General features: G+C 45.8%; 1 protein-coding gene across 1 annotated transcript in view; it reads right to left on the reverse strand.

The window, feature by feature from the left end:
* The window catches only part of RNF24 (ring finger protein 24), a 12,457-nt gene extending 11,028 nt beyond the window's left edge, over positions 1-1,429 (reverse strand). Inside the window, exon 1 of the mRNA XM_015825220.1 lies at positions 1,282-1,429. Within this exon, the coding sequence (XP_015680706.1) occupies positions 1,282-1,424 (143 nt within the window). The 5' untranslated portion in view covers positions 1,425-1,429. The remainder of the gene's footprint in view (positions 1-1,281) is intronic.
* Between the last annotated feature and the right edge of the window lie 8,067 nt (positions 1,430-9,496).

The following is a 9,496-nucleotide window of genomic DNA, read 5'->3' on the forward strand; positions in this document are numbered from 1 at the left end:
AGTTGTAAGGGACCTTGGAGGTCATCTAGTCCAACCCCCTGCTCAGGCAGGAAACCCTATACCATTTCGCTTCTTAAAATCTTCCAGTGTTGGAGCATTTACCGCTTCTGGAGGCAGGTTGTTCCACTGGTTAATTGTTCTAACTGTCAGGAAGTTTCTCCTTAGTTCTAGGTTGCTTCTCTCCCTTGATTAGTTTCCATCCGTTGCTTCTTGTCCTGCCTTCCGGCGCTTTGGAAAATAGCTTGACTCCCTCTTCTTTGGGGCAGCCCCTGAGATACTGGAAGACTGCTATCTTGTCCCCCCTCGTCCTTCTCTTCGTTAAACTAGACATACCCAATTCCAGCAGCCGTTCCTTATATGTTTTAGCCTCCAGTCCCCTAATCATCTTTGTTGCTCTTCTCTGTACTCTTTCTAGAGCAGGGGTCCTCAACCTTGGCAACTTTAAGATGTGTGGACTTCAACTCCCAGAATTCTGGGAGTTGAAGTCCACACGTCTTAAAGTTGCCAAGATTGAGGACCCCTGTTCTAGAGACTCAACATCTTTTTTACATCGTGGTGACCAAAACTGGATGCAGTATTCCAAGTGTGGCCTTACTCAGGCATTGTAAAGTGGTATTAATACTTCACGTGATCTTGATTCTATCCCTCTGTTAATGCAGCCCAGCACTGTGTTGGCTTTTTTGGCAGCTGCAGCACACGGCTGGCTCATATTTAAGGGATCGTCCATTAGGACTCCGAGGTCCCTCTCACAGTTACTACTATTGAGCAAGGTACCCCCTATACTGTACCTGTGCATTTGGTTTTTCTTGCCTAAATGTAGAACCTTACTTTTTTCACCATTGAATTTCATTTTGTTAGATAGCGCCCAGTGTTCAAGTCTGTCCAGATCCTCCTGTATCCTAAGCCTGTCTTCTGGAGTGTTGGCTATTCCTGCCAGCTTGGTGTCGTCTGCAAATTTGATGAGTTCCCCATCTATCCCCTCATCCAAACCGTTGTTGAACATGTTGAAGAGCACTGGGCCCAGAACAGAGCCCTGGGGCACCCCACTACACACTTCCCTCCATGTAGATGCGGTTCCATTGAGGACCACACGCTGAGTACGGCCGGTTAAGTTTCCCACGCCTTGCGAAAGAGGGGAAAAAGAACTTGAAACGGTTGAACTACTACATCTACTTACAGCCTTAAAATCTTTACCCGTGCTTAACTTCCTTTGAGTAAACTAAAAATAATAATAATTTTTTTTCCACAAAAAGGGAAAAGGTGTGTGTGTTTGTGTCTTACCTTATCAAATAGCAGCAGAAAAGTAAGCTGAGGATGAAGACAAAAATTGCCGTGCCGAAGACCACGATGTATATGTTGAGAGGCAGGTTCTGGAATCCAATGTTTGGCATCCTGAAACTGTAATGCTGGAAATCTGAGCTCATGGATGGTCTGTGGAGAAACCACAAAAAGAAAGGGGGAAAAAACACCACACGGTGAGAATCCACAACTCCCTTCTCTGTTGGGAATTTAACACCCCAACATTCAATGCAACTCAATCATTCTTAAGAGAAAAACAAAGCAACAATAATAAAAAAAATAGGATACAGGTAGTCCTCGACTTACAACCGTTTGTTTAGTGACCGATTTGTAGTTACGACGGCACTGAAAAAGGTGATTTAAGATCGTTTTCCCCACTTATGACCGTTGCAGCATGCCCGCGGTCATGTGATCAAAATTCAGACACTCGGCAACTGACTCATACTTATGACGGTCGCGGTGTCAGGGATTTGGGACCGGTTTTTTTCACACTTAGGACTATTCGAAGTTACAACGGCACTGGGAAAAGTGACGTAGGACCAGTTTTCACACTTAACGACCGTTGCAGTCGTTAAGTGTGAAAGGGTGTTCAAAATTCAGAGGCTCGGCAACTGGCATGTACTTAGGACGGTTGCAATGTCCCGAGGTCATGTGATCCCCTTTTGCGACTTTCTGACGAGCAAAGTCAACGGGGAAAGAGGGATTCACTTCACAACTGTGTCACTAACTTAACAACTGCAGGGATTCACTAAACACCCGCGACAACTGTGTCGCTTAGCAAGGGAAATTTTGAGCTCAATTTGGTCGTAAGTCACGGGGACACACACACGTACAAGGCTGAAAATGAAAGTGGACAAAGAAGAGCATTTACATCACAACAGAAAGAGGTACACACAACTACACAAAGGCCACAGTGAAAGACTAGGAGAAAAGGGTTGATTCTGTTTCTGAAAAACTGAACACCGTTTTTAAGAGAGGACAGGGATGGGCGCACCAAAATAGGGAATGGAGATAGAAATTGTGTCGGATTGTGACAGGCGAAAAAGAGATACACACTTGTTAGGGGAAACAACACCAGGTGCGTGGGAGAAAGGGATTGTTAACATGACCCCTTTCACGCCTCAGCTCTTTTTTTTTAAGGTTTTTTTTTAAATTAGAATGTATGGTAACATAAAATACAAATAGAAATAAAGATCAGAAGGGGAAGGAAAAAAAAGAATTCAGGGTAAAATAGAAAAAGAGAAGAGAAGAAACACTTCCATTTTTTTTTTTTTGGGTGAGGTAAAGTACAAAATTACAGTTGCAGCCTCAGCATTTTACTTTACATTTTTAATAGAGAGAAGCTATTTCTGTAACAGGCGTTATTATTTTGGTTTTATTAAAGTTTGTAATAGTATATAGGGGAGGGAAGAGAAGGGGAGGGGAGGGGAGAAAAGAAAGAAAGAAAGAAAGAAAGAAAGGGAAGGGAAGGGAAGGGGAAAGATGAAAGAAAAGGAGAGGAGAAAAGAGAAGAAAGAAGGAAAGATGAAAGGAAAGGAATCGAAACAAATCAAAGGACTCCAGAACCCACATACAGCACACCAAACATGTCTCAGACTCATGGGCTTCCCCATAGCTTCCCCAGGCCTCCTTCACACACCCCCCATATGAACCCCAAAGTAGAGCAGGGGTGGGCAACTATAACCCCTTGACAACCTGCGGACTTCAACTCCCAGAATTCCTGAGCCCGCCTAGAATTCTGGGAGTTGAAGTCCCCAGCCCGTCAAAACTACCCGAGTTGCCCGTCCCTCTAGGAAGGGCACGCCAAAAGGGAAAACCGATCTCTTTGACCTTGCTCTGAAGGCGGCAGCCCAACGCGGGAACCTGCAGGCACTCGAACCCAGCACAGCCCAACCCCGAGCGGCAGCCTTGGGCCACCTGTCACGTAGGCCAGCTCCCCTTCGGTGGAAGCGACACCGCCACCTCGTTGGCAGGCTGCCAGCAGGCTCCGAAAACCAGTGAAGACACTCACATGTTGTGCGGCATGGTGCCCGGGACCCACCCAGCAATTTTTTTCGCAAGACCGGGGAACAGTGCAAAAGTGGCTTTTCCTGCAAAAAGCTCCGTCGAAAGTGGCTTTTCCTGCAAAACTCCGTCGAAAGTGGCTTTTCCAGCAACAGCAACAGCAGCAACAGCAACACCGTTCTTGTCAGCGTGGCAAGGAGCAGTTTTGCATCCGGTCGAAACACCACCCTCCCGAGTGTGTGCTTTCGGCTGTTTTGATTTGGGCTGGCTGTTCCCCAACTGACCGTCCCCTTCTGAATTAACTTGGCTGAGTCTCCCTCCGAGAAGCTGCGAGCATTCCTGTCTTTGCTAGGCGTGGTCTCCCCATTCGTGGCCCTGGCTATGTGCCATTTGCAGGAGGAGGAGGGAGGAGGAGGAGGAGGAAAGGAAGGAAGGAAAGAGGAGAGGAGCTTTCCACTGGACGCGTGAAGTAGCCAGAGGAAATTTCCAAACCCCCATAAAAATAGACTTTTTCCCCCCGCAGGGCGCCTGCCTTCCCCAACACAGTTGCTCGGCAGGTTTTAGACTGAATTCCTTAATTCAGCCCCCAAACAGGATAAACTGGGGGGGTCAGTGCAGAATGCTCCCTTCTGACCGGTCTCCATCTTCACCACCCCAATGTCCTGGCTTCCTGGAGGGAAGCAGAAGATGTGGACTAGTAGGACCCGGGAAGTATGATACGGTTTGGATGCCCAGATCGACTTCATGGACGCCAGTGGCTGGGAACACACAACGCACACCGCTGCAAAGTCGTTTCTGAACGAGCTCCCACGGGGGATGCCAATCCCCTATTGATATCTAGCATCTTAGAGCCGGGGGTCTCCGACCTTGGCAATTTTAAGATGGGTGGGCTTCAATTCCCAGAATTCCCCAGCCAGCCATGGAAACTTGATTTTATAATGTAGAGAGGGAGATAGACAGACAGACAGACAGACCGAGTCACTTTAGGAGAAACAACAACATCATAATCAACATCAACAATACTAAGAGTTGGAAGGGACCTTGGAGGTCATCTAGTCCAACCCCCTGCTCAGGCAGGAAACCCTATACCATTTCGGACAAATGGCTGTCCAGTCTCTTCTTAAAAACTTCCAGTGTTGGAGCATTCACCGCTTCTGGAGGCAGGTTGTTCCACGGGTTAATTGCTCTCACTCTCAGGAAATTTCTCCTTAGTTTTAAGTTGCTTCTCTCTTTTTGTGGTGAAAAGGATCACCATCAGCTCCTGCTCAGCCTCCCCTCGTTTCCTATTGATCTAGGAGCAGATCTACGGACTTTCCCACACGGTTCAAAGAGAAAACAACGTGGTGAAAAATTATTTCCGCCCGAAGAAAAATAAAATTAGGATGCAAGAAAGAATGAAAGTGGCGACATCGTCCCGAGGCGTCGCTTGCAAGACCAAGGAACTCACCCACGGCATAAAAATAATAATAATAATAAATGTGGCTCACCTCATAGGAGAGGAAGAAAATATTTTTTTTTGTCCTTATACAAAACGTGAACAGAACAGAATAACAGTGTTGGAAGGGACCTTGGAGGTCATCTAGTCCAACCCCCTGCTCAAGCAGGAGAAACCCGTTTCTGACAAATTTCTGTCCAGTCTTTTCTCGAAAGGCTCCAGGGATGGAGCACCCACAACTTCAAGCTATTCCACCTGATAGATGGCTGTAACCATTAGGAATTTTACTCCTTAGTTCCAGGTTGCTTCTCTCCTTGATTGGTTTCCATCCGTCGCTTCTTGTCCTGCCTTCAGGGGCTTTGGAGAATAGCTTGACTCCCTCTTCTTTAGGGCAGCCCCTCAAATATTGAAAGACTGCTATCAAGTCACACACACACACACACACACACACACACACACACACACACACACACACACACGGTCCTTCTTTTCACTAGACTAGACATACCTAATTCCTGCAGCCGTCCTTCATAGGTTTTCGTCTCCAGGCCTTTAATCATCTTAGTTGCTCTTCTTTGCACTTTTTCAAAGTCTCAACATCTTTTTTATAGCGTGGCGACCAAAACTGGATGCCGTATTCCAAGTGTGGTCTTACTAAGCCTTTATAAAGCGGTACTAGTACCTCATGTGATCTTGGTTCTATCCCTCTGTTAATGCAATCTAGGATTGCACGTTTGTGTCTGTATGTGTGTGTAACGTGGGGGGGAAGGGTCTTCAGGGTGACCACAGTCACCATGAAGCAGTGTGGTCACCTTCCTTACTCAACACATATTTTGCGCAACCCGAGAAGGAAACGGAAGAGGCTGCAGGAAAACAAAGGAGAAAGGCTGACAGCCTGGCCTAGTGGCAAATTCCAGGAAATGTGGACGTAACACACTCACACGTCCACACCCACAACGACATCATCCTTAGTGTTTACACAGACTTCCTGTCTAGAAAAGCATTGGACTCACTGCCTCTTCCTGGACGCACAATCTAAGATACGGTGCAAGGATTAAAACAATTTGTTGTTGGGAGTGTTGAATTTGTGTGGCCTTGCAGAAACAACCGTGTCTGTCTGGTAATTTCCTTCCTGAGGCATGTCTTTTTTTCTTTCAGTCTGTTCTAATCCTGCTTTTGATTTAGTTGCGTTTTTAAATTATAAATATGAGTATCAGCTGCTCCACGGGCGGTTCAATTCGATAATTTGCCACGAAAGATTTGAGTAATATTTCCCATCTTATTGGCAACAGGAGGAGGGAACAATTTTGACACAGAAAATTAATTAAACGGAACAAACCACCATAAAGCTAAGTGGACGGTTGTGGATGTATGGGCACCTATACCAGGGATAGGAAACCTTGGCTCTTTTATGACTCGTGGACTTCAATTCCCAGAATTCCTGAGCCAGCATGGCTCAGCTTGGAAACCTCTCCCTTTCCCCTCAGCATGGCTGGCTCAGGAATTCTGGGAGTTGAAGTCCACAAGTCATAAAAGGGCCCAGGTTGCCTACCTCTGGCCTAGGCCTAGGCTGCTTTATGACTCGTGGACTTCAACTCCCAGAATTCCTGAGCCAGCATGGCTCAGCTTGGAAGCCTCTCCCTTTCCCCTCAGCATGGCTGGCTCAGGAATTCTGGGAGTTGAAGTCCACGAGTCATAAAAGAGCCAAGGTTGCCTATCCCTGCTCTAGGCCTAGGCCGCTTTAAGACTCGTGGACTTCAATTCCCAGAATTCCTCAGCCAGCATGGCTCAGCATGGAAACCTCTCCCTTTCCCCTCAGCAAGGCTGGCTCAGGAATTCTGGGAGTTGAAGTCCACGAGTCATAAAAGAGCCAAGGTTGCCTACCCCTGCCCTATACAAATATACACGTATACGCACCACACATTCACAGGCCGCTATTGCTTTAGTCAGGTGCAAAGCCATCGGACCCTCACAAACCTCTGTGTGGCTAACATTACTTGCAGTTTCAACCAGTTTTGTATTTTTAAGCCCATGAAACCTCTCTTTTTTTTGCAGAAGAACTGCACACACTGCACTAACTGAAGTGGTTCGTCTCATGCCGGAGATGAAAATGAACAAGAATATGCAGGTAGTCCTCGACTTATAACAGCTTGTTTAGTGATCGTTCATAAGTTGCAACGGCACTGAAAAAAGTGATTTAAGATCGTTTTTCCCACTTACGACCATTGCAGCATTTCCCGCGGTCACGTGATCCAAATTCAGACACTCGGCAACTGACTCATACTTACGACGGTCGTGGTGTCCTGGGTTCATGTGATCCTCTTTTGTGACCTTCTGACAAGCAAAGTCAATGGGGGGAAGCCGGTTTCACTTAACAACCGTGTTACTGACTTAAAAACTGCAGTGATTCACTTAACAACTGTGGCAAGAAAGGTCGTAAAATGGGGCGAAACTCACTTAAAATACTGCCTTGCTTAGCGGTGGAAAGTTGGGGCTCAGCTGCAGCCATAATTCAAGGACTACCCAGACATAGTTTGCCCAAACATCTGGTAGAAATAAACTGCGTTTTTCTCCCTAGTTCCTAAATTTAAAGGATCATAAATCAGATTTTAATGTTTTCCCCTCTCCTTTCAAGACGGCACAAAAGAGGCTTGACTAGGAGCAGGAATGCGTATGCAAAAATGTATATACTTATGTCTTTCGAACTCGTGCAAGTTTTAAAAGTTTTAATAGCAGGAACGGGGGGGGGGGGAAATACTCTTCGTTGCTCATTAGCAGTTTTGCGCACGGCTTCAAACACAGGAGCACCTGGAAGGAGATATTATGTCGGAATCTGGAGCCAAACCAAATTCCAAGCTGAGCTAGTTTTACATTTGGGAACAAATGTCGGGTTCGAAAGCCAAGAGGCTTAAGGTGAGGAGGAGGAGGAGGAGGAGGAGGAGGAGGAGGAGGAGGAGGAATGAAGTAAGCATGATAAATACAACTTGGTTAGTAAATAACGCACAAGAAAACTCTGCCAGGTAACATGTGGGTATTTTCCTGGAGGGACAGAAGAGAATAACAGAGTTGGAAGGGACCTTGGAGGTCTTCTAGTCCACCCCCCCTGCTCAGGCAGGAAAACCTATGCCATTTCAGACAAACGGTTGTCCAATCTCTTCTTAAAAACTTCCAGTGTTGGAGCATTCACAACTCCAGGTTGTTGCACTGGTTAATTGTTCTAGCTGTCAGGAAATTTCTCCTTAGTTCTAGGTTGTTTCTCTCCTTGGTTAGTTTCCATCCCTTGCTTTTGCAGACCCTGCACTGAGCCAGGGGTTGGACTAGATGGCCTTTGAGCTCCCTTCCAATCTCTGATTCTCAGATAGCTAAGTTCAAAAGAGCTCCGAACAGCTGTGAGAAACTGCAAACACAATAAACTTCTGAGAGTTTCATTTTCGACTGATAAGAAGACTGCAGTGTTTTGTTCCATCACTAAGATACACCCGCTGCGTTTCCAAGATTATTCTCCCATGTTTTCTAGGCCATTCCCAGAGTTTGCAACTGGGTATCTCTGCTGTTTGGGGAGTTTATTATTTTATATATATATATATTTTTAAATCCCGATTAGCGAGGAACCAAATATATCTCTGTTGCTAATGTTTTGGATTGAATCCAGAGCAAAAAAAAAAAGCTGGGAAAAGCCGTGGGTTCTGCAAATGGATGGCCGAGCCACGTGGACCCTATTGTGAGAAGTAAGAAGGTGGCGGGAGGGGGGGGTAGGACTTTGGAGACCAGCCAAGGACTTTGACAAGAGGTGGGTTAACACCAGGAGATGCCTGTGTGTGTGCGTCATGTACCACTGTACTTCTCACACGGCTGTTGCTAATGATGACAAAGTGAGACAAGTTATGAATAAAGAGTCTGCTTATAAAATGTAGGTTAGTGGAAGATTTGGTAGGCGTGTCCACTCTGCACATGCTCTTGTTTACTGTTGGTTTGTAACCAATTCATAATTAAGGAAAGGAAAGGAAGAAGAGAGGGAGGAAAGGACAAAGAAAGGAAAGAGGGAAGGAAAGGAAGAAAAAAGAGGGAGGAAAGAAAGAAAAGGGAAGGAAAGGAAAGAGGAAAGGGAAAGAAGAGAGAGAGGAAAGGAAAATGAAAAAAAGGGGGAAGGGAAGGAAAGAATGTTAGAAAAGAGAGGGAGGAAAGGAAAGGAGGAAGGGAAAGGAACGGAAAGGGGAAAGAAAGGAAAGGAAAGGAAAGGAAAGGAAAGGAAAGGAAAGGAAAGGAAAGGAAAGGAAAAGGAAAATTCTAATGAGAACATGGATCTGTCCAGACAGTCCTCTGGGGAGCAATTCAGAAACAATTTCATTGCTTTTTCCAAAATATTTTTCCAATTTCCTACAATCCTGAAAATTCCTGTTGGTTTTCTATCCAAGAACCTTGCATGACTGCCTCTACTTCGACGCCAAGCCCAGATAATTTTGCAAAGGGGCTGCTTTTCTATTTAGGTTCAAGAATGCAGAACAAGGCTTACGTCAATTAAGCGCCTGACACAATAGACACAATCTTCCTTTTTGTAGCATTATACTGGAAATTTGAAAGTTGAATTTGGGATCCTTTGGCCCCGAAAGCCTTTTTCCGTGTCTAATGATGGAACGGGAAGAACTGGTCTGTGAAGCAGCTCCAGGGCCATTAAAAATCCATATTTGGCATCCAGTGCACTCAAAGGGCCTCTTCTGGGAGGTTTCCTCCAGTTTTTGGCTTGTGTTTGGCCTTTAT

Source organism: Protobothrops mucrosquamatus, unplaced genomic scaffold (genome assembly GCF_001527695.2).
Source record: "Protobothrops mucrosquamatus isolate PMUCROS unplaced genomic scaffold, P.Mucros_1.0 scaffold2550, whole genome shotgun sequence".
Taxonomy (NCBI): domain Eukaryota; kingdom Metazoa; phylum Chordata; class Lepidosauria; order Squamata; family Viperidae; genus Protobothrops; species Protobothrops mucrosquamatus.